This window comes from Watersipora subatra, chromosome 2, assembly GCF_963576615.1.
Source record: "Watersipora subatra chromosome 2, tzWatSuba1.1, whole genome shotgun sequence".
NCBI classification, from domain to species: domain Eukaryota; kingdom Metazoa; phylum Bryozoa; class Gymnolaemata; order Cheilostomatida; family Watersiporidae; genus Watersipora; species Watersipora subatra.
In genome coordinates this window covers 22,179,139-22,205,786 of record NC_088709.1, presented here as the reverse complement: position 1 = coordinate 22,205,786, position 26,648 = coordinate 22,179,139, and the positions used below count along the sequence as shown (strand labels likewise).

The window sequence follows — 26,648 nt, the reverse complement described above, 5'->3', positions numbered from 1 at the left end:
AAAATGGTTACATGTACTTTTGTTTCCATTGTTATATTATTTGTTTAAAGTTTGTTAGTAAATAATAACAATTCAATTCAACAAATAACAGTTTAATTTTGATATAGCCACACAAATAACTACTAGAAACACTAGAAACTAGAAACACAGCAATTCTTTTGGAACATTTTTTGATCAATATTCTGATCTACTGATTCCTGTTAGTATGTAAAAATATTTTATCCTTTTTAATTAATTATAAATAACTAAAATGGAATAAATCTTTGTTGGCTAATATCACATCCTTGTAGATAAAAGCAAATTTTAATTAACTACAAGTCCTTGATAGTGATGAGAAGACAACTCAAGCCATGATGAATACACGTTTTGTAAAATATTGTCCTTTGTGCACGAGAAGGCAACTCTTGTTAGATATAAATTTCTTTTGCAAAGACACTTAAATTATTAAGCAACTCATGCTAAAGTTAAGATTGAGCAAAAGTATCCTGTAAAACTAGTGAAATTGCTCCTTAATTACATCTCATCTGGCCAATAAGAAGACAGCAAATCAGGTCAAGGATACCAGTTTAGATGATATGACAAATACTCACTCTGGTATAATTTTTTTAGGTTGCTAGTGTCAATGTAAATAAGCCTTCAACTCTTATTATTTGAGGTCATTCAAGCTTAAATTTTATGTGGTTTTTTCAATAGGCTGTCCTGAGTATACATGTGGAGATGATCATACTAAATTGCACTTCATATAATCCTCAGGTTATGGGCTCACCGACAGGTGCAAACAGTGACAACTATTTACAACTTTTGATCAGTGAACATAAAAAGATTACGATTAAATAAATCTTATTACTGGTCAGAAAGTCAATGGAAGGTTTGTTGGATGCAAACAGTGCTGGCTTATTGTAAAATATTCATTTATTGTTGGTGTCAGAAATGAGGAATGTTAAAAATATAGATGGTTATAATAGCAGTTCGAAAAAGTGTTTCTTTTTGCTGCAAAGAATTTCGAAAGCGCGGATGTAACTGGTGAGCCAGAGAGTGATTGTACTAGTCGCTCCATGTCGTAGGTAGGACCCACGTGATTTCACCTTTGTAAGTTTACAGTTTTGAATCAACTAAAACCCATACAGAGAATTTAATTATAGATAACAAAGTTATGTAAAATGGCTTTATAAGAATCATTAGAAGAAAGTGATTTGGAAGCGAATAGAAAGAAAGTTGACGTAGTCCAGTAAAAATCACAAAAATACAAAATAATCACAGATGTCTTGCCTGGTTTCAAATTCATCATTTCTGATAAAAATGAAAAGTGAATTAGTAATAGGTAATAATAAGAGAGAAACAAAGTGGAACACAAGCTATCATAGAGTGAGCAGGCCCAGTCGGCCAATCAGCAGCGAGTCTAGACAACGAGTTGTGTAGGTTATGGCATAGGCTGGGTGGGGTAGGGTGGATTGCCTGCCTGAGGCTGTGGTGGGTAGTTAGGCGCTCCTGTTGTTGGAGCTGACAAGGCATCATCATATGCTGGGGGCATATTTGGGTCCTAAAAACAGAAACCAAACACTGCAATTCTCTCCATTTTGATAACCAGCGAACAACAGATCTACATGATGCTACAGATGCTATTTGATGGGATGCAAAAAGGAAGTTATGTACCCCTTCTGCTAATGAAGGAAGAATGCACCAAATAGTGCTGGAGGAAATACACATACAAACAAGCCTAGCAGTTTGTCAGCTTCATAAAGATGAAAGCTTCACAAGTGTGAGTGCCCCTGAAATAACTAAAGACTAAACGGACAAGCAGAAGCTTACGCTATCACTGCATTACTACACTGCGAATAAGTTAAGAGTTACCCGCCGCCAGTCATTTGGATACTGCTTGACTAATAGCTATGTGTACCCCCCACTGTTCCTAATTTACTAAACAGTTTTGATCAAAACATTATCATTTGTAATCATATTCGAAGAAAAGAAGTTTCAGCAGCTGAAATCTATAGTTAAAAAACTGGCAGTTAGCCTGGTGTAGTGCTGGGCATGGGTAATAAAACTCGTTGAACTCGCCGGTTTATCTTCTCTCGAGCCTCAGGTAATAGACATTTTGAGCATTTCGATCTTGCAGGTTCAGGTTTTGACTTGCGAGTTCGGGTTTTGGTACACAAATCCGTCGAGTAGACTGGACAAAAACTCGGTTTATTGCGCCCTGCGCTCGAAGCAATGTTTAATATCCCACCTGTTCATGCTGCGAGCACAAATATCGTTTGATAGAAAATAATAAAAAATGATAAATAAATTGAATAGAATTATAATTGCATTGTAATATTGTAAGATATAAAACCTGTATCAACAAACTCAACACCCGAAAAACCCGTTGGCCAAGAAGTACTCGTGCCAAGCGCTACCAGCTACCCGATACTCGAAAAACCCGAACGGAAGGGTGAAAGTCTAAACTAGTTGGCCAAGAAGTACTCGTGTCCAGCACTAGTCTGGAGATGCTTGAGATTTCGTTCATTTTCAATCAGACAGCCCCTAGGTGGTTGATTACGAGGCTGGTTCTCAGGTGTCTATACAAAGTCATGAAAGGTACAGATCATGTGTGAGTGAAGTTTGAATGAAAACGGCCAAAGTGAAAGTGCATAGCGGTCACATGGACTAACATACAGACACACATCTTGATTGTATCATATACATATATGATCCGGATGACCAAATTCAACCACGTCATCACAGCTAAGCGTTTTATAAACACTAGGACTAATCTGAGTCGTACAGAGTACATCTCCCTTTTTGGCGTTAGATATTGCGGGTGAGATGTACTCCACCCAAATTGAAGCAAGTACACATGAACTAAGTGGAAGAGCCCTACCAAAGGTAATGGTACATTGTAAAAAGGGCCAGAGGGTTTCAAAGATAAAAGATAAGACTAGCTATCAATAGAGGGGCGGATACTATGATCTTATGTTCACACTGCATAGCATGCTTAATAACAGAGGAATACGACTCGACTCGTAACAGAAAATAGACCATAATCTGAGATCCACGAGCAACTGTTCTGTGGTGACCTATGAATTCAACCTAAAAGTATTTCCAATGATTCGGTAAACAGCATTAATGCATTGAAGCCCGAGATATTTCAGGGAAATGTTTTCCCGCCTGATCCTACTCGCAAGTAAACTCGGTTTCGTAGTTCATTTTGTTTTTCTGTACTTTTAGTTTACGTGGGATTACGAAACTTTAATCGCTTAGTGCATTCTGTGTTTTCAGGATAATTGCACAGTTTCAAGTCGATTGGACTGTTAGCTCTTGAGACATGGCCACAATACTGAAAACGCTTCAAACCGGCTCAGAAATGTAAAAATGGCTGCCAACAGAACATTAGTTGCTAATGACATACTGATCGAAACTTAGTAATGAAGATAAAAACATACAAAACTAAAAAGCTTCCACTCCTCAGTAACAAGAGCTTTAAACTAAAACTAGCTACTTTTCTATTAATATAAATATACACAGACTCGGTGCACTTCATCCGTTATGTTTCATCAGTTTCCTCTAAAGTTCTACAAGCTTGGAGCTTTAATATGATATTCAGTTTTAAAGGAGTTGTGTTACCCTAAGTACTTTCACAGTCGATCAAATGCTGTTAATATGGTCTAGGATCTGGGTGACAAGTGATCAGGGTGACCCGCTTGTGTGCAAGTTTCGAAGTGTTAAGCTGAGAAAGCTGCACTACTACTTCCATGCCTTATTTATACCTGATGGTATCGATAAACCACCATCATTACAGAACAGCCAATGGTGATTGATCCATTCTAACTTGCAAACTTCGTATCATGAGAAAAGTGTTTCGTGCAGTTTAAATAAATTAAGAGAACAAATAAAACAACTGTAAAGGTTGTTAAACTTTGATAAACAACTGTAACGTTGAACTTCATATCGTTAGGAAAATCTTTCGTGCAGGACAAATAAATTAAGAAACAAAACAACTATGAAAATGTTTAAATGTAAATGTGAAATAATTAGCGAGTAATAGCTAAATTGGGCCTGTTTTGCTACGATTACAATAAAAGATGATTTGGTAATGATACAATTAATATGAACTGAGAAAACAAAATAAAAATCCTGAATATGTTGAGTTAATAATAGTAAATCTTGCATAGAAGTGTGTGTGTATAACAAATGTTACTGTTCCAGCAGAAACTTTGAATAACACATAATACGACGATGCTGGTACCCCTCAATAATGGTGCAAGTGTAAGAATGAGATATCGGACTGTTTTCGTCTGACCAAATGGAGAGAGAATGTAGAGGCTATTCTTACTCGAGATAATACAATTGTCCGCATGAAAAGTATTAGCTTTGACCACGATTTAGCAATTGAACTTAACGGAAAACCGAAAATCAAAGTTCACGAAAACATGAAAAAGTATCGTGTTTCATAGAGTTAATAGAGTTTCAATTAATACATCATTTAGTGAGTGAAATCAGGAAATAAGTGTATACAGTATATAGTAAGAGCTATACATTGTAAGAGCCTGAGACTCGTGTTTGAACAAATGGATTACAAACCAGCAGTTGCAATCTTTGTTAGTTCAAATCCAGCAAGATGTGATATTTTAATATTTTAATTCCAAAATTTTAATAGCCGTAGCTGAACATACCGAAGTGCAGAAACACAGAAACTTTGAGATTTATATATACAGATTAGTATAGATAAATATATATAAATATTGTATATACTACATAATATATATAGATTACAATATATTACAACAAAATGTGTAATTGTTAAAAATGCAAAACAATAGGCTCTTTGCCAGATGTCAGAATGCCTAATAATGTACTGCTTACACACAAAACCATCTTAAAAACGACTTAAAACCGAGTTAAAAAGCACCTTCTAAGCAACTTGAAACTGGCTTGAGAAACATCTGATAGGTTACTTGAAACTGACAACTGATAGAGAGAGGATAAGTTATCGGACAATTGTAGAAAGTAAAAAACTTTACTATTCATATGATTAATAATTAATCTCATTAACAACTCTTACTAAATTATTAATTATTTTTATTATTAAGATTTATATAAAAAAATATGTAATTAGAATAACATTAATTATATTGTAGCAATTCATGGTCCCGAGCATGAAGAGGTTCAGAAAGTCGCTCACTAAATATTCAAGCACCTCATCCAAATTCCTCAGTTTCTTGATAAACATGACAAGTGAGGAAAGAGAGACAACATGAGTTTGTTTTGCAATTACTTCTCTGTTTTACAAGTTCATAATTGACGTTGCAAACATAAAAACAAAGATAAAACAGCCACTTTACACAGATATAAATAATGACTGGCAGAGTGATATGATCGCTAATCTTTGATGATAGCTAGCTTCGTTTCCCACAAAAATAGCCTATGGTCCCATAATAATGGGAATTCAATGAGACAATGATAGAGCAACTTCGCAACAAAATGAATAGCAGGTTATAATAAAAATATTGACAACCCTATTTAATAGAAATGTTCATCTAAATGAAAATGGCTAGTTTTTTCTGATTAGAAGTATGTTTACATGTCACTGGTATGCACTGGTATGTAGTCAATATATGCAGTGTGAGCCGTGGGGAGACAACTGTTTACATGTCACCGGTGTAGTCAACATATGCAATGTGAGCTGCAAGGAGACAACTGTTTACATGTCACTGGATTGTAGTCAACATATGCATTGTGAGCTGCGAGACAACTGTTTACATGTCACTGGATTGTAGTCAACAGATGCAACGCGAGCCGTGGGGAGAAATCTGTTTACATGTCACTGGTATGTAGTCAACATATACATTGCGAGCCAAGGGGAGACAACTGTACTGGCAGCGTGATGCGATATGGGCATCTCAGCGTATACGATCAGGCAGGCATCAAGTTTTTCACAAAAGAAGACAAAACTTCTACTGCTATGCGCTTCATAAATCAGCTAATCGCATTCCAAACTGTTATAAACAACATATAAACAAAAATAAATATGTTTTGCAAAAAGCTTTTCCTTCCTGTATACATAATTTAATTTTATTTCTTTTTGTCTAATGGTCTAGTTATCTTTGAACGGCATTGTCTGATGATAATAAATTTGATATCTATTTATGTACGGCTTACTTCTGAACATACCAATCATAAATAGTTATATGGACATAAAACGTAAACAATCTAGGTATAGACGTGAAAGGGTCTTAAAATAGAACACAATTTACGCAGCTTCAACATATAGTAGTAAACTGGATTGTAGTCTGAGGTCATAAAACTTATTAATTTGTTAGTAATGTGGAACTAGTTCTGCGTTAGCTTGAGATGTCCCAGAGTAGTGCCATTTTAACAGTAGGAATTGTCGAGATGGCTCGAGTGTAGTCCAATATTTTAAAAACATGACTTCTGCATTTTTTCAGACTAGTCCATTAAGGAGTTAAAACATCTTCGGAATAATCACAAAGCGAGGGTCTCGAGCTCATGAGTCAAATGTTAGTCTCGACGGTCAAGTCTGGAGCTATTCATCCTATCAAAGCTAATAACAAACGCATCCAGTAAATTATAAAAGAAGTTTAATAGTTAATGGTGAAGTAGCTTTTTCAGTATTTCCCCCAGAGGCATGCTGTCAAGTGCTGTCTACATTAGTGCAGCCGTGACCTAGTTGACCTGCAGACAACAGGCTGGGTTCAATTCCCAAAAAGACTACTGATGGTGACAGGAATAACATCTAACCTTAAATTGCTATCTGTGACTGGGCATGTCCCCGATTGTCAAGGTTCCCTTGCTACTGGACTCAGACATGTCTAACCACGAACCCAAAGCCATTGTTGGTGCAACGACAGCTCTTAAAAACACCCAAACAACCTCTACATCAAGTAAGGTCACCAGACATCATACTCAGATTTTTGAGGAAGTGTTGACACACTTGTTTATTGATAGTACACTTGCATGCGAATATCCAATGCTGATGCAAGCAGGACATGTTGAAAATTTGAAGTATTTACAACTGTAGATGGCAGGAAGCCAAATCGGTTTTTTCTCGAGTATAAAAACCTACATATAAAAACAACATCAGATGTAGTGATAAATATTATGGCTTGGTTTTCACTTGCAATGGCACATATATAACCAATATTCACCATACCACAAAAACTATCTATTGCTATACACCAAACCTCTCTGTATTTTCATGCTAAACAAGACTTGTTTATCATGAAAATACCGAGTGTTGAACACTGAAGTCTCATCTTGTACAGTATACAAAAGCAGGTCCCTGATCCTATACAGTATCCATAACTTACTATCAAGTGTGAAATCACTTATAATAGCGCAATTCCTTTTAATCTGAATATCATGTTGAAGCTCTAAGCATGTAGAATTCAATGAAAAACAGAAATTAAATACAGAGGATAGGTTTTTCCACACCCACACACGCACGCACGTGCACACACTCAATCCTCTCCCTCTCTCTCAGAATAATGTTTTAGAGATAACTGGACAAACAATGATTGCAGTACACCTAATCTGATGAAGCGTATATAATTGTTATGAATAAACAAACAAATAGTTTTAATGTAACGCTCTTGTTGTTGAGAAGTTTTTTGGTTTATTTATTTCTGAGCCTTCATTACCAAGAACTTCAATCAGTTTGTCATTAGAAAATAATGTCCTGTCGGCAGCAATTTTTCAGTTCTTGGTCATTTTGAAATGCCCTCGGTGTTTCACCGATATCTCAGAAACACCAGTCCAATTGACTTGAAACTTTAGAACTACGCTTAAAACTTATCAAGCGCAAAGCGACCAAAATTCCGTAATCCGATCAAAACCCGAAAGTGCAACAAACTAACAAAGCAAAACTACACAACCGAGTTTTCTCAGACTCAACATCAGATGGAAAAACAATTACCCCGAATTATCTCAGGCTTTGCACTGGATAGGCCTACTGTGTTGGCCAATTCGGATGTAAACAAGTACAATTAGAAGTTATCTTCACATTGTAAACAAGAATATGGAGTTGTATAACTCAAGTACCATAAAATGATGCAAGAGCGACTGATGCCTATCTACAGCCCATCAAATACCTACTTATCCTGTATTTTTAGATGGCACGCATTATGCTCCAGTCCTACTCTATGACACTTTATGAAATAAGGATAATGAGGCCATGTGAATACTGCATGGTCATCAATGCGTCACGAACCTCATCTCAATACACCAGCTAATGCTTGTACTAGTTACTAATTGGTTCAGCATAGATCGACGAATGAGTCAGGAAAAAACCTTTACCAAGATAAAAGGCAACAGTGTAGATTCTGGTCAGACCAAGATAAAAGGCAACAGTGTAGATTCTGGTCAGACCAAACATTTAAAGATGAGCTTGCACAAAATTTTAGTATATTTTATCATAATGTATCGTCACTTTTTTATCATATGCGATTGTTTTCGATGTTAGAGATGATCTGACTGCCAAGATGCTTCAAAATTAAAATTGACAAAACTTGATGACAGTTAAACCCCTTAGAAGAAAAATACGTGCAAAATGACGTACTAGTTGTTATCGTTGCTACAGTTCGTATCGGTTATTGCGTTCATGTTATAGCTGAGCGTTTTAATCGCCACCAAGTTTTATCAATTTTAATTTTGAAACATTCTGATATATATATATATACATATATATTATATATCAGAATGTTTCAAGATTAGTATATATATAATTCAACAGTATATATATATATAATTCAACAGTATATATATATAATTCAACAGTATATATATATAATTCAACAGTATATATATATATACAGCACCGTATATATATATATATATATATATATATATGTACAGCACCGTATATATATATATAGTATATATAGTATATATATATATATACTATATATACTATATATATATATACGGTGCTGTACATATATATATATATATATATATACGGTGCTGTATATATATATATATATATACGGTGCTGTACAAAAGTCTGAGACACTTGGCTTTCAACGAAACAACATTGGTAGTATTTTTCTCGTGCCTCCTAATGTTACTTATATTTGTCAATAAGTATCAAATGTGGTATCAATAGAAATCTTACAATGTTATCTACCAACCTATTAATGCTGCACTACGATGAGACTAATATAATGGTATTAATGGCAGCTATAATTGTTAAAGTTAAATAATGTGAAGATGAAGCAATATCTGAATATAATTCAATCAGCCGTAAAACCCGTATGAAGCAAGGTAGAGCAATTCTGTTAAACGTTACAGAAAGTTCATCAGTGTCAACAAGTGGTGTTTAGATTTGAGACATGTCAGGCTTTGTGTCACGGTATAAAATTTGATGTGAAGTTGAGCCTGTCATCAGTCGCTTCACAGGCAAATTAGGCAAACCAATTGAAAACAAGCGAGTAGTGATTGTTCACCTTCACCAGAAGGACAAATCTAAGATCGCAAAGGAAGTCGGTGTAGGCCTGACTGGAGTCTATTCAGTGGCGAGAAAGCGGCAGAAAACCGGTAGATTCAAGACCAGGTCTAGGAGTGGGAGACAGAAAAAATCATGTTTGTGCTGACCTCACCCTGGTTAGAATCTCACTCACCAATAGGCAGGCACTCAAACTGATGTGGATCCAAGGACAACTAGGATGAGGCTGCTAGAAAATGGGCTGCGAGGGTGCTGACCTCACAAAAACGGCTGCTTACAGAAGCCCACAAGGAAAAAAGATTGAAGTGGGCAGGGGAACATCAGTTCTGGTCCTACGCCCAGTAGAGAGGAGCTCTTTTCCTGAATGAGTCGACCTTCATGACTCACAATCACTTAGGTAAATCCTATGTCAGAAGACGGGCTGGAGAGAAATTCAAACCACAATGCCTGCAGCTGCTGGTCAAGCCCCCTACCTTTGTAATGGTCTGAGGCTGTGTGGCTGCAGATGGCGTTGGGTGGCTACAATTTCGCCAAGGATTAATGAACAGAACAAAGCACATAAAAATGCTTGAGGGAAATATGCTGGGAGTGCTAGAGACCTGTTCTAAGACCTGCGACGATGGTTCTTCCAGGATGATAACACACAGAACCAAAGAACAAAGATCGTAAAAGATTGGTACGGGACAACCAAAGTTGAGCGACTAGACTGGTCAGCTCAGAGTTCCGACCTCAACCCGATTGAAAACCTTTGGTAATAAATCAGCGAGCAACTAGTCAAGAACAAATCGAGCACAAAAACTCAACTCAGAGAGGGCATCATCAAAGCCTGGAACTACACTGTGACAAAGGAACAACTGGAAAAGCTGGTGCGAATCATGCCAAGACCATGTGACCTGGTGATCAAGGCAAAATGAGGCTCCATCAAATACTAATACTTTAAACACCCCAAACGGCCATTTTAGGGCCACCAAACCATACCAAAAGTCATTGTTCACAAACTCTAACATTAGCAAACTTTGGTATAGTCAACTATTGAACAGTTAATACCTTTTATTCACTCTATGCAGATATTCTAGCCTAGGGTTTTGTGCCTGTGTGATAGAAGAATGCAAGTAGTACATATATCGATGGAAAGCCCATAAATTTCTGGTTCTGATGATGTATAGTTTTGACAATTTCAAGACAATATTGCAGTCGCAATTCAAACTTAGAAATCAAAATCACTCAATTTTCCTATGGGTCTCAAACTTGTTCAGTACTGTATACTGTATACATATAACTCATAATATCATGGTGTTGTGACTGGTAAACTAAATACACTAGCAGGATTCCCTACAAGTACACGAGACAATCATGCGTGACACAATACAAAAAAGATTTAAGAATTTAGACTTAATTTAGAACCTTTGATGAAATTTAGATTCTGAGATAATTTAAAATTGCAATTTAGTTGAGTGCAATTGTTTAGTTTTGAATGTATCCATACATGTATTGGAATTACATATATACTTTACATCCATACACATGGAGTTATCTTCTACCTGTCAATTTCAGCGATACATAAGACATGGTAATACTGTATTGATTATAGTAAATGAATCTAATACTAACAATTTAACCTACACTGATTGTGTTTGTTGAAAGGCAAAAGTTTGGTTATTGTAGACCACAAATATCGCACTATTTATAAACAGCTCGGGCTACAACTTTTAACCATCATCAGCTAACTCTAACTGGCTCAGTCTGGGGCCACCTAGACAAATGATGCACCAAAATGCATACGCTTATCCACATGGTCCGAGGATTGGATTCTGATCCTCTGTGTAATGAAATTAAATAGGTGTATTATTTCTAGCCATTTCTTTAAAAATATTTCTAGTAAACATCAGCCCCAGACTTCTATGTTTTTAAGGTGTAATACATAATTACCTCAACAGATGTGTCATGACTATAAAACAAGTACATTTTTAATAAATACTAATGCTTTTTCCAGTCTTTGGCTGCTGGTATGAATAAGCTTGAGAGCTGCTGCTGCAGGCGTTGGAGCGCGTTCCATTGGCGATTGGCGTGGCTGGGACTACGGCTAATTTAGGGTCGGGGATGTGCACTAATTTTATCTAACTTTTTTGCATTCTCGGTTCATCTTGGTCAACTGTCTTCTCTAGAACTGGCCAGTAGAGCAGCAGTCTTTGTCCTGAGCAGTATGGCTCAATAAGCTCACCATTATTGGTGATAAAGTTTCTAAGTTTATAAAGTTGTTCTTTTAAAAGTTCTCAAGTCTACAATATTTTCAAGTCTATTTTACCAAGACAAGCCACGGAAGACAACAAGGTCAGTTTTTTGCCTATTAATTTGTGCATTTCATTTTTAGCAAACTGTTAAACTTTTACACACATTAGGATTTGTTATATTCACTATCTATTTCTCATTTTATGTTTATTTCACAATTTATGGCTAATTCTATACATTTGAATTGCCTCTAAAACATTTGAATCAATATGTATATTTTACACTGTTATTAATAATTGCAGCTGCTTTATATTGATGTACATGTCATGCAATTCGCATTGCAGACTTCCCGTTGAGCCAGTTGGGTTAAATAAAGTCTCATGAACCACAACTACTCATCAGTAAAGCTAGCTCTCCATTACGGCTTGTCGCCCTAGATAGCGCCTGTCGCTACACTCTGCTTGCAAGAATATGACAGCACCCTAGAATTGAACACCCTAGAATTGAACACGCTACCTTTGACCTTCCTCTCCTGTTCAAGCATGGAAATGTACTTCAAGGGAAACCAACTAAAATTCAACTTGATAAATTCTAAGTGCTAACTTGGAGAAGCGGGACTGTTCCTCACTCGAATTTTGAGACCGACCGCATAAAAGACGCATGATAGGATGAATTTTCATGAGAGATTAACACCGATGGAGATACCGCGCCAAAAATTTTGGCCAGCTGAAAGCCATCGTACTTCCTCCTTGTAGAACACGATCCACAACAAATGGTTAGGTAATACCTAGCGATAGCGACTCAAAGTGAACTGGCGTCAAAGGATAGCTGGTGCTTGACTATTGTTAGAAATACTAAAGGTATAATAGAGCGTAAAGGCTTAGATAAACACTGCATTCAGCTTGATTTGATTTGCCTTAATCTTTGCATAAGATTAGATTACCAAACTCTCTCACCCTAGAGGTAATAATTAGGCCTATCTACCATTACTCGCTGGTTCACACTATATCACCACATATCGGAGTTGTCCGCTCCATTACGGGCACTGTGACTGATAGCATCGTCGAGGCAACGAAGATACGTCGGACAAGTTTGCAGCTGTCAGACTTTCCCTATAGTTTGCCGAGCATCTACAACAGTCTGCAATATACACCGCTTCGGCGGTGACGATTGGATGTCGTTGATTGCTCGATCTATATTTTGTTTCATGACAGTTGCTGTAGGACTAGTATTTCATAGTTTCCTCATTGTATAATGAGTGCGCTATACCACTGACTATTCATTGATGTAAACATGGATGGGTTTGTATGATCATGTATGATCATTGTTATTACAGACGATCACTGAAGTACTGTGTGATTAACACCTCTAGTGTGAACCAGTCTTTACTTGCTCGGTAAAAGATAAGCTAAAGATAATAGCATGAAAGAGATAAATAACCTAAAGAGTTACTGTAACAAGTTAATCCTTAGTACAGTCAAGAAGAGCTTTTCTAGCTAGCTTCTATGGACCAGCAACTTGTACATGTGTAAAAAAAATAAGGAAAACATTGATCATGTTTAGTATGACAGTATGTGATTGGCTAACAGACTACGGCAGTGTTACGGAGTGCGTGACTGGTTAACTAACCCTGACGAGTGAAATATGACGTGTTGTATGATAACATACGTATTGCATGATTGTATTGTATGATGCATTGTATGGTTGTATTGTATGATGTATTGTATGATTGTATTGTATGATTGTATTGTATGATGTATTGTATGACTGTATTGTATGATGTATTGTATGATAGTATTGTATGATAGTATTGTATTGTATGATGTATTGTATGATGTATTGTATGATGTATTGTATGATAGTATTGTATGATAGTATTGTATGATGTATTGTATGATGTATTGTATGATGTATTGTATGATGTATTGTATGATAGTATTGTATGATTGTATTGTATGATTGTATTGTATGATTGTATTGTATGATGTATTGTATGACTGTATTGTATGATGTATTGTATGATAGTATTGTATGATAGTATTGTATTGTATGATGTATTGTATGATGTATTGTATGATGTATTGTATGATAGTATTGTATGATAGTATTGTATGATGTATTGTATGATGTATTGTATGGTTGTATTGTATGATGTATTGTATGATTGTATTGTATGATGTATTGTACGCATCACTTGTATGTATAACTCTTTATTGGCATCAGTAATCATCAACTAAATGATGCTTTTCGTTACATGTCAAAACAAAAATAAAAAACAGAAATCAGGAATTATTAAGTGAGTTGAACAAAATGGTTTTAAATTTGGTATATATTTGCTAGTATTACTGGTAGTTAGTTGGCTATACCTAGTGTTATGGTGTGTTTGATTGGTTAGCTAACCATCTGCCTAACAACAAAATGTTAAACTGTAGGCACAAATTTGAGAATAGCTTATCAGGATTATCAGTATCTATTTAGTGATTAAATCGGTAAGAAGGAAGCATATATTATAACATATATATTATAATATATATGTTATAATATATATGAAGGATTATCGCATTAGAAATGATATCGACATGTAGACATGCACGAAAGCACACACTGGATCACATTACATGAATTCTGTTACCATACAACATTCGTTTATAGTGTCTTTTAATCCTATTTATTTTAAACCTATAATTGCTTAGCTTGTGTTTATACATTTTACCAACCTTTGGTCATTTTACCTGAGTGCACCTACTATGCACAAAAAGATTTAGTAGTAAAATGCTTTAACCATTTTGGTAACTTTTAATCAAATTTATTTTATTATAATATATATTATAATATATATTATAATGTATATATCATATATATAATATATCACTAATATATATATATATCATAATATATATTATAGGCTCATATATATTACGGTATGTTATATATGTTATAATATATGTTATAATATATATTATAACATATATTTTATATAATAACATATATTTTATAATATGTATATAACAAACGTTTAAAGAAAAGTTTGTTCTTAGCATTCAGCTCTTATCAGTTGTAAGGACACTGGCTTTCCTCTCAACAAGCTGTATTAAAGGTTTACTTGCAACAAAATTCACATTAGTTATTTAGTATCAAAAGATTCACCATGTCTTACTCTGCTGTGTTGTAGGTGCAAAATAGGTTGAAATGTGATTACAAACTCTTAAAAGCTAAAAAACGAACAGCTAATCGCAGCCATCCCGAAGACGCCGTAGATTGGATCTGCATTGCTAAACGTACTAATAAGAACTGTGAGAGCAAGCTTTAGTGACGTTGAGCGTAATGCAAAATCGCTATGCGTATTTCAACACAGATAATGACACATATCGCCCAATAAATTTATTGCATCCCATGTAGCTCAAGGGGTTAGCTTGTCGCCTTGTAACCGAGAGGTTCCGAAATCAAATCTTCTGCAATATGAATTTTTCATTGATAGATTTTAACGGCTACAGCTGGACAGACACTGAATGACGACAGATAACAAAAAACTTTGATTTATTTATACAGATTGTCGTAACTTTAACTTTTTCTGATAGGAGATTCCCTATATTCCCAATGCATTAATTAAGCTTGGTCATAGCGTTCATAGGATGGCTCATATTGCCAATTCCAGGTCTCATCACAAGTGACAATCTTTCTAAGGAACTCAATCATTTTTTCTTTCATATCAACAAAGCTTCTGTTGATACAACCCAACTCTCTCCTGTCTATGCTCTTGTATCAGCTATTTGGGAACTAAGTGACAGCTGACGTTAGAAAAAGCCACTTCCTCATGAATAATTTTGTAGGCTCTGCCAACTCACTCTCCTAATTACTTTGCAACATCTTCTAAGATTACACTTCCTCTAAACTGAACAAACCCAGTAAATGATTCGACCACAATAGAGGACCTCGCATCAGCAGGCCTACCTGATATCGCTTCATCATCAATACTTGTCCTGCCTTCTCTAAATATTTTCTGGCTAAAACTGCCTCCTGCACAAACATTCCCCATATTCCTGTAAATTTTGCTTGGTTCACACCCTTCAGCTACCAAAAAATGTGATAACTGATCTCTGTTCAATTCTGGAGCATAAATAATAAAGGATAGCACGACCAAATGATCTCGAAAAAAATTATGAGTCATCAGTAGAGATTATAAAAACTTAAAAAAATTAGGCTTCTATTTATTGTAGAATTCTTTTATTAATAAATTCTCCTTATTGAAATTGAATGGCTCTTGTGTAAATTCAATGTAATCTGTCTTTACCTTCTCAATTTTATCCTAACCAAGTTCCACAAACTCATCCCGGAGCAATAAGAAATTAAAAACCACGACGGAAAAGTAGTTTGTAGAATATTTAAAAATTTTGGTAAAGGACAGCTGAACTATTGTATTCCTGTGAACAAGTAATATATTAGTTTACTTGTGACCTTGAGGAAAATATATCATCTTTTCGTTGGCTACTGACACTAAGAAATCGCCAAAACATTAGTTGAAAAAAATTCATTCAAGTTTAGGGAAGTGTAACAAGTCGGGCTAACTACAGTGATATACAATGAGTTGTCTGCTCTTTTCCTAATGATTGTTAAAATGAAAACAGTTTCTCAATTTGGCACTTCATAACTAGTAATGGAGGGCGAATTGTTACACATGTACGTTCATTCAAGAAACTGCTATATGAACTTGCTAACCAAAGCACTTTTAACATGTTTGGAAAATACCTTGTAATAGTACAGCCGCATTTGTGAGTCAATGTGAACGAACTGCTCTGGTCGTTTCATTAAAGATCAACTTTCACGAAATGTTAGTAGATTTTATCCGCACATATCGGTATTTTTCTATTATTTGCGATTGCTTTTGATGTTTGAGATGATCCGACTGCCAGAATGTTTCAAGATTAAAATCGACAAAACTTGATCGTAAAACGCTCAAAAGAAAAATACGTGCGAAATGGTGCCACTAGTTGTTTTTGTTGCGATAGTTGATATCGACTAAATGCGTTTAAGTTGCAGCGTTGTACGTCTCTATTCCACCGATTTTAACCGCACTCAAGTTTTGTCAACCTTAATTTTGAAGCACCCTGGCAGTCAGACCCCTTCAAATGTAAAAAAACAATCACAAATAATTAAAAAATAGCGATACCTTCTGATAAAATAGCGATACCTTCTGATAAAATAGCGATACCTTCTGATAAAATAGCGATACCTTCTGATAAAATAGCGATACCTTCTGATAAAATAGCGATACCTTCTGATAAAATAGCGATACCTTCTGATAAAATAGCGATACCTTCTGATAAAATAGCGATACCTTCTGATAAAATAGCGATACCTTCTGATAAAATAGCGATACCTTCTGATAAAATAGCGATACCTTCTGATAAAATCATCTAAAATTTAGTGTAAATTCATTTTTAAGGATTTGATGCAGCCATTTATAACCCAGGACCTTTTGAACCAGGACCTTATGACCCAGGACCTTTTTAAGAATAATATAGTTATATCTGTAGTGGGACATTTTGTTGCCAGTCAATATGTAGTAGGGCAAATCACTAGGCTGCCCCACTATGAGGCATTTCAAGGCGATGTTACCATGGCTAGACCTATGAACTACGTACGCAGCAGACACCGCTTTATAAAACACTTGCATTAATCCCGGCGACGTTCAGGACTTCGTTCATTTTTAACGCAAATCGTTTGACGACAAAATCCATTGTGCAAAGCGGTCGATCAGCGCAGATGGTAGAGTATCAGTATACAACTGAAGGCGCCGGGCTCAAGTCTTGTAGTAAGCATTGTTTTATGAAGCAGGGTTTCAGTGCAATGGTTTAACGCGTGACAACAAGATCAGAGTTTCATGATATGGTAGATACAACCAATGAACTCTGTAACCTATCCATTACGCTTCAAGCAGTCAATTAGTTGGAAGAAGAATCCTATTTTTTATTTAGCCTACGATTCTACCATTATTGGGTAGTATGGAGGGTATCTGTCATTTCCAACCCATTACAAACCTTCTCTGGTTGAGCTGCGGCATTGTAGGCAGGTGGATGCTGCATATATCCTCCAACTGGTTGAGTCGGGTAACTTCCTGGTGCGTAGATTGGTGGATTATAGCCTAAAACAATAAGTTTATATGGATACATGCATATGAGAGAAAGTGGGCGAATGCAGTGTTATATAATCTTATGATTTACGGTTGATTTGCAACAAACTGACAGCGTATTGGAAAACTAAACTGTCCGTAAACTAGAATGCTTTTAATGCAATTATATGTATTATATTATATATGTATTCATGTACGATTTAACAAACTGAATCAAAATAGCAGAACTTTTTAACGATGCAACTACAATTTCACATAATTATCTAAAAACTTTCAGCTTTTCATACGAGAAAAGTGTGAGGCTGGTGAAGTTATTTAAGTGGTCATAAAACATTCAGCTAAGAAAGTTTTTTTAGAAGGAATAAGCCAAATCCATTCAAAACTGGATGTAAAAAAAGTTGAAATCTCTGTCTAACATCTTTTCAGATTCTATAGCAAAGTCCTCAGTCTCTAGTGCTGTCTTGTTACTATTATGAGGGGGCCAGTATGGCTACTAGTTCATTTTCATTAGTTCTCTGATTCACCAACAGAAACTTCCCTACTCTCAACCTATATCACACTCAAATGACCAGCTATGTCTCTCTCAAATGACCAGCTACATCACTCTCAAATGATCACCTATGTCACTCTCACATAACCACCTATATCACACTCAAATGACCAGCTATATCACTCTCAAATGATCACCTATGTCACTATCAAACTACCATGCATATCACTAGCAAATGACCAGCTATATCACACTCAAATGATCACCTGTCACTCTCACATAACCACCTATATCACACTCAAATGACCAGCTATATCACACTCAAATGACCAGCTATATCACACTCAAATGACCAGCTATATCACTATCAAACTACCATGCATATCACCTTCCAAAGTTCTCATATTTTAAGCAACTTCACATATTGATAGACCCAATGCATGCTAATGCTTTCAAACTGCGATTGGTGAATATCTTCAATGGTTCAACAGGTTTCTGGTTACACACGACTAGAACCACAAGTTACTAGCTGATTACCGCCTCACTGCAATGAGACAACTTTGATTGTTTCAGTCAAATATGGGCTCAGTGGATGCATTGATTCATTTATTGCGTGGCCAGTGCGGTAAGCTACAAAACATTTGATATATTTATCATTTTATCTAGAAGCTGATAAGTGAACACAGGAAAGACTCAGGAGCAAATTTGACCTTTGATCAGCATTAGTATTACATAATGATGCACTGATGAGCGATTCCCAATGGTGTGGGTCTTTTTTAGTCTACATGCCACTGTTACAAGGCGCCCTAGGGAGGGGATTGAACACCAGATACTTGGGGTTATACTAATTAGCAAAATAAAGAGCCAGACAAATGTCATGGAGGTATACTTTTTGTGAATGTTCGTCATTGCGAGTTGATACAACATAGCTTGTATTTTTATTATAACTAGTACATGTGTCCTCACAGTCTGGTATGCCATGAGCAATGGTCATTTGTAATACCTATCTGTACAATTATTTCTGTCCAGCTAAGGTGGTTGATTGGTTCAGGTGTTACAGTGTTGGCCTATGAAGCTGAGAGTCATGAGTTCGAATCCTTCATGATGAAATCTTTTTTTCACAGCATACTATTATAGCTGCAGACGGACACAGCACTTATTATAGTAAAGATTAAGTAGGGCCGTTTTACTGCTTGTTGTGGCTCCCTCAAATCCAAACTTTCAATAGTGTTCACGACCAAAAAGGGCACTCGATTTTCCACTAATGTGCCTTCTAAACCAAAGAGCAACGATGCATACCAGAGTTCTCTCGCATAGAGCAGGCTAATCGTTGAGCGCCCCTTCAGAGGTGTGCCAGATGACGAATCACCCATAGAACTCTAAAGTTTTTCTCATATGGCACACTCGGTGGAGCGCCCCAAAGTTATTGGTTACAAGGAACAATGGCTAATGTATATTCTGATAAGCTTATCACTGGGAAATGCTCCGTAAGTCGCCAAAATACCTGACAAGGTGGGTGCCTAGCATTCAAAATGGCCTCCATTACCAAATACTGAATAAGATTCCGTGATAAATCAAACTTTACTAGCAGCTGAAGTAATGGAACTGTAAATGACTGTGAGAAGGCAGAGACCCTAACAAGTAGTTGCTGAAGAAAAATAAACAATGTGAGCCAATCCAGTTCAAAACAAAATGGTGACCCAAATGACAAATCCATTAAGGATTCTGATATCGCAATGGAATCCGCACTGTCTTACAATCTTCCTGCATTAATTATTGAGACACGAGTTTACCTAGGCAGCTAGCTATGAACTGACAACATGACAATAGGTATCGATCCATAAAGGAAACTCGCTCGTCAACAAAGATATCAGTCTATCACTCAATTGCCAGTCAGCGAGACTACAAAACAAGGCTATCCGTAACAGCTGCTACGTGTGCTGCACACATGTGTACAAAGAACGGTAGCAACTGCTGATCTGCTGTGTTGTTCTAAGTATGCTGTCAATCGGGAAACTCTTGACACAAAGCTGGCAATGCAATCATTTTTTATTTATAGCCTAACTAGTACACCAGGGATTGTAATAAATATGTGTGCAATTATTCCAAAATGTAGTGGGTGGTTGAGTGGCAAGGATGGTAAGTGCCTGGATGCTAAGCTTGTGCGATGTAATATCTTTTCTCAGCATCCAACCTTTTGTTCGGCCAGCCCGCGCGGCTCTTATTACAGTCATGACTAGTATGCAGTCTGAAAGTGCTGTGAGAGATCATCAGGTGTAATAACTGTTTGTATAATTATTACCCAATGTAGCAAGGTGATTGAATTGCGCAGATGGTAGGCAGATGGTAGCGTGTTTGGCTGGAATTTTGATTATCTGGGATCGATCGAGTCCTGCGTGGTACAATCTTTTTTCCTAACCCTCTCAGCATGGCTTCAGAGAGATGGACACAGTTGTTACAATAGTAAAGACAGCTTGGACAAATGCTTTATTAATATAGCAGTTATTTTAGGAAGCGTCACTGTCGCCTAACCTCTCCTATCCATCATAGGAATCGCATATCATCTCTGATACTAAGCAGGCATGGCCATTATTTCTGAAGAACACGAAATTCCTTTCTTAGTAGCGGAGTCTTCAGCTACCAGACAGATGCTAATGATAAAGCACACATAATTAGATACAATAAGAATAGGAGGCTGGATCTGTGGCAAACCTAATCACGCTTATAAAAACTTAGAGGTCTATGAGCCGATCAGACAATAGGTTTTGTGGTGGATTTGGGCTCTTATGGTTCAAGATTTGAGTTGCAATTAGATACGGTAGAGTTTTAGTAGCGTGGGCTAATGCTGGAGTGAATTCAATGATGCTAAGGCCTGCCACAAAGATGAGGTGGTCTTTCATCTTAGCGACAAGTGCTTGAAGGGAAACTAGGGGCTGAAGCAAACTCGAAGCAAACATTTCGAAATGTGAGACATTTCGAAATGTAGATGTATGCCAGCAAAATCACTCAATATTTCTCTACCGTGCTTCAGCTTTCTTATGGCCTCTGCTGAACTTGATGTGTAAGTAATATCAGTGTAGATTGTGTTTTGGACTAATGGTATTAAATGGTTCAAAATAAACTTACATGAACTTTAAATGAACAAAATTTTAGCAGATCTATCAGAAAGTATCAGTATTTTTCTATCACTTGCGATTGTTTTGAATGTTTGAGGTGATCTGATTGCCAAGATGTTTCAAGATGAAAATTGACAAAACTTGATCACGCTTAAAATGCTCAGTAATCTTCAAGAAGTAAGTGAAAAATGCTAAGGAAAAAACTTCAATGCTAGACTATTGAAGTTTGAAAAAACATTTACAATGGAATAGCTTGCGAGGGATTTTTTTGCGCATCATTCGCAAACATCATTTCCATCTTTTGCAAGCGTAAAACATTTGATAAAAATTTGCAAGTGATAAAACTCGGTTGACTTGCGGGGGTTTTTGCCATTTTCATCTGGCAGATGATGAAAACTTACAGATTAACCACATCATGAACAGTCTAAATCAAATCATGGTGGTAAACTAACCATTGACCTCTAAGCAAACATGAGAGCAGTTTAATTATTTCTTACATTTAATTTCTTTTCAACTCTTTGAAAGCAACAAAAAGATTTGTGTGATCAGGAAGATTTGCACAGAGTAGAGACGAATGACTCACCTCCATTGACGGCACCTCCAGTGGTCGTCACATTTATTGGGGCCCCCTGCGACACGATGATTCTTCTCTGTTCGAGTATCATCTGGTTACGTTTGTATCTCACGCATGCCCCGATGCAGCTGCTGATCGCTATGACCACAAAGACGACAATCACATAGATGTCTACAAACAAACATGAACATTATTAGTAAAACAAAACACGAATGTCATGAGAAAATTGTGGGAACCGCCAAGAGCTCAACTGAAATCCAAGGAAAAGAGACATCGTTTATCACTTTACCAGACAGAAATGAAGCTGGTTCACTATCATGTACATGTAGATACATAGGCTACCATATTTTGCTAAAGGAAAATTTCTGAAAGTACAATAAAGGGGGAAAAGCTACGAATGAATATTGAAATGACTTTTTTTGCTTATTTTTTATCACACACAGTAAATGATTTGAATTGATTAAAAAAAACAAAAATCAATGTGGTGTGCCCTGAACTGTACAGAAAAGATCTTCTAGCATTAAAAAATGAGAGACTCAGAATTTAGCCTACATAATAATTCATAAACATAATTTCACAGCTGCTTGGTTTATGAACTTGAAATCAAAGACAAAATGAGGATTAAGTTAATTTAGGCCTGTATAATGTATAGCTGTTGACTAAATTCACTATGGGTAACAATGTTGTGAATGTAAACTTTACTTTACCAACAAAGTAAAGTTTATTTTGCACACCACTTTTCATCTCAACCACCTATATGCCGCTGTTACCAAATGAAAAATTATTGCAAATCTAATTATTATATTATTGTATAATTTTGTAACACAATAGTTTTACATGCAATTGATTGAGAAACCATCAAGTGTACTGAATGCAAGGTAACATAAACTTGGCGCTTTGCTACGCGCAACGGATCATTTTCATCTGTCAAAATTGTGTAGTGCTAAACATGATTTTTGTGTGCATTGCTGAGACCATGATACACACTACAATATGTACAGCAAATATATTTTGACACCTTATAAACAATGTTGACACAAAAATACTAACAAAAACTGAGAAGCCCTCAATCATCCTAAGGTTTCACTTTCACTCTTAAATGGCATTTATTACCTGTGAAGCTAAACTTAATAGAAAATAAGAACTATGTTTCTCCCTTAAAAGCTGAAACGATGCACGACATACATCACTCCAAAATATTTTATGTCACACTATTAACTATAAAAACAAAACAATAGTTTTATCTAGTTTGTCACAACGTGTTTCGTATCTGTGTTTCGTATCCGTGTTTCGTATCCGGTATATCAAAAGAGATTTACTTTACAGCTTGTGAAACCTGCATTGTATAGCATCTCCACCATAGCTAACACACGGTAACCTCTATTATTTCTAATCAAGTCAAAATGGTTATATAAGTGCAAATTAATAGGAGAATCACTGACTGACACTTTTCTCTTGGGAGCATGTCAACAACCCAATTAAATTACAGTCTTACTTCAATCATTGATCACGAGAATCTTTGAGATTTCTTATACCTCCACCCTTAATTCCTATATAATTGTGTACTTTAATAGTTGGCGCTTCTGTGGAAGCTAACTCAGGCAGATGGCCATTGTGCAGTGCCTAAATAGCTTTACGAGCCTCGGTAACTCGAGGTGATCGCATTTGTGATAAGGGGAGACTATTTAGTAGCTCATAGCCTCATACTTACACCACGTATTGTAGTAGTATACATAAGCCTCCTACAAAACAAACATTAAACATGATTGCATCATACACCGATGGACATACATGTAAAGGCCTACCAGGGACTGGCAGAAATTTCGAACTGATAAATTTCTGAGAATCAGGCTAGCTTATCAAATACTCGGAGCAAACGTACCGCCATACTGGAGAGATTAGGGTTATGTGAAAAACAATCAATAAATTTGGTATCACTAAATATTGTTTACAAGCTTTTGTGAATATTTACCTAAATGTTGAGATTGTCTGTAGGCACCTACTTACGAGAGTGTTAACTCTGTTTGGCCAATAAACAAGATTTAAAAGGAAAGCGGTTTATTAAACTCGAAATAGGAAAAATATATCTATAACATATCAGAACAATCTAGAGTAAACCAGAGCCTAAGTTTCGACAAAGACTTGTACGTATCATCATGAAGATGGAACTATGATATCAACTCACAGGTCAAGGTCAAATATGGCACACCGAGAATGCTCCGAGGCGATAGATAAGCTCTCAAGGCAATTTAGCATTTTATGACAGGCAATCTAGGAGTTATGGTAGAAAAAACATAAAAAGAATTATTTTTTGCCAACTGTATAAAAATAGAACCTCTTGTTGATAGTAATTCGCTGCCGTATCGAGATTCAAATGTTCATTTATTTAGCCGAAGTTTACACAGAGTTATCCTTCCTTGTTATAATCTGTGTTGATGTTTGCATTTTATATTGTTTATATAATTTTATGCTTTATCAACTATAGACAGCAATTTCAACTGGATTTGATATCCACTAGAATATTCTATTAACTAGCCAAGGAAAAATGACTATGATAAAGCCAGCAGCAGTAAACAACAGTATTTACAAGGGCATGTGAATTCATCCCATAGTTCATACATCAGAGCCAGCGACATATGGTGAGTCACTCAATGTGTTTGTGAGCTAATTACAACTAGAGCCTATCAATTTTAACAGTGTTGATTTTAATAACTACAAAGGAGAATTAAAAGAGACAATTAAATAGACAATAATTACATATTATTTGCAATCTAAGTTATTACTAAACAGAGCGATTTTTGACGATGTAAAGAACTTTCCAGTAGAAAAAATACAAGGTTGGCCCCACATATAAAATTTGAAGTAGTGGTGTGCCTGTTGGCTGAGCAGACAACCAGATGCTCTGCAAATGCAGCCATTGACTTCTTGCTTTCAAATGACCTTCAAATGACCTTCAAATGACCACTACCAATACCTGCAGTCACACTTAAACTTGCATAGCAGAAAATAGCAAGTTGGACTGGAATATGTAGGTGTCGGTTTCACACCTATTGGTGAACCCAACTTTTGAACTTTTTTCATCAGTACACACTGCCGAAATGGTTTAATCATAATCAAATAACCTTGATTTTATGTTACAACGCTTTCAGCGTTATTTACTAATCAAAACCCAATTATATTATTATTATATGTAAAGCCTAATAAATTAGTCATGAATATAATTTGAGCAGTTTCAACTTAGCCGCATGTCTGATGTTGGCTAAAGAACGACAGCCATTTATGCAATAGGAAGAAATTTATGTATTACATAAGCTTACATAAATATAAATTATGTAATAAAAAGTAATAGTTAATCAAAATTTCGTAAAATATTAACTAAAAGAGCTTAAGCATTGATAAGAACAAGATCGGGGCGAGTGTTATTAATAGAATAACAGATTCACTGTTGTTCCGAGAAACTCGCTACTTGAAGGTGTTCACTGATAAATCAGCTGTTCTTGCAGTAGTAACAGCTATCTAAAGGAATCGAAACATTTTCCCAATAACATAGGATGCTATTTGTATATTATGCTATTTGCTATCCACTCAGTAATTAATTAGGCGATACAACTCCTGCAGACAATATGTTATAATAGTCTAAGCATGCTAAGCTCAAAGATCAAAGCAAAGAAAACCCTTTCCTCATTCATTGTATAGCAAATATAAAAATCGATGCGTGCTCACAAAGTCGGTTAACAATTTTTTTAATCTCTCGAGGTGAATTACAGATGTAAACAACAGAGAACGAATATACTGCATATATACTCACCGCTGAATCTACTGAAAGAGTGAGAAATAAAGTAAAAATAAGGAGTAAAGTTGCGTGTATTGAAGATGCCATCATAGTATGAGGCGTTAGGCTTTTGAAGTTAACTTCGAATCAAGTAATAGCAATGCTTTGTCTTTCAGACTTCAGACGAAACAGTGCCAGTCGTAACTATCGACAGTCTTAGTTCTACAATTACGGATTCACGAACAACTCGCTCACATTAGTTCCGACCTTTTTGAGTGAAACGCGAGCTACATTTAGAGCAAACAAAAACTATTGATTTGATTGGATACGATTAGCTAGCCAATAGCTATCGATTTTTAGGAGGAAGTAATCAACGCAAAGCAAGGAAGGAGAACTCCAACAGTATTCTGGGCGCGGTTGATTGACCATTTTATGTGCAAAATGCATACTTAGCTACTCATATTTGTTGAAGTGACAGAGGGTTGCTCAAATTAGTCAAATTTAGATATTCAAATATCTGAAATAAATTCTAGTTACCTTTTATCAGATTTGAACAAGTGATAGATTAATTACGATTTAATAAAAATTAAGTGATTTAGGATTTGGCAAAAACAAGATTGTTGAGAAGCCTTTTTATGTACATATCGTGGGCTGAGCGCAAAATTGTTGTAACTTCCCTTATGTTCTATATGAAGTTACAACAATTTTGTGCTCATCCTACAATTATGTTAAAAGGGTTTTCTTGGTTGTAACAAATAACTGTTCAAAGATAGCGCTATTTCATTTCCATTCAGTTCAATCGAGATGGAGACGGATACTCAATGGCAAAACGATCAGAAAAGCGTTGATGTTGCCAAACATGGCGATGGCCCAATTCCAGTTGAAACAACCAATCATG

General features: G+C 36.0%; 1 protein-coding gene across 1 annotated transcript; it reads right to left on the bottom strand.

Annotated features, from left to right (window-relative positions):
• Positions 1–890: 890 nt before the first annotated feature.
• Positions 891–26,001, bottom strand: LOC137387549 (uncharacterized). The gene is made up of 5 exons (XM_068074003.1): positions 25,787–26,001; positions 23,690–23,720; positions 21,988–22,149; positions 17,707–17,810; positions 891–1,540 (listed from the first exon to the last, which is right to left on the bottom strand). Exons 1-5 carry the CDS (start codon positions 25,859–25,861, stop codon positions 1,421–1,423), a joined length of 492 nt encoding a protein of 163 aa, XP_067930104.1. The 5' UTR covers positions 25,862–26,001; the 3' UTR covers positions 891–1,420.
• Between the last annotated feature and the right edge of the window lie 647 nt (positions 26,002–26,648).

What these genes read in the sequence shown, in the direction of transcription:
- LOC137387549 (XM_068074003.1), bottom strand. Translation starts at nt 25,861, where the DNA reads ATGATGGCATCTTCAATACACGCAACTTTACTCCTTATTTTTACTTTA. An exon ending in ATACTACTACAATACGTGGT is followed by an intron (nt 22,150 to 23,689) that starts GTAAGTATGAGG and finishes GTTTGTTTGTAG; the next exon opens with ACATCTATGTGATTGTCGTC. An exon ending in TGGAGGTGCCGTCAATGGAG is followed by an intron (nt 17,811 to 21,987) that starts GTGAGTCATTCG and finishes TTATTGTTTTAG; the next exon opens with GCTATAATCCACCAATCTAC.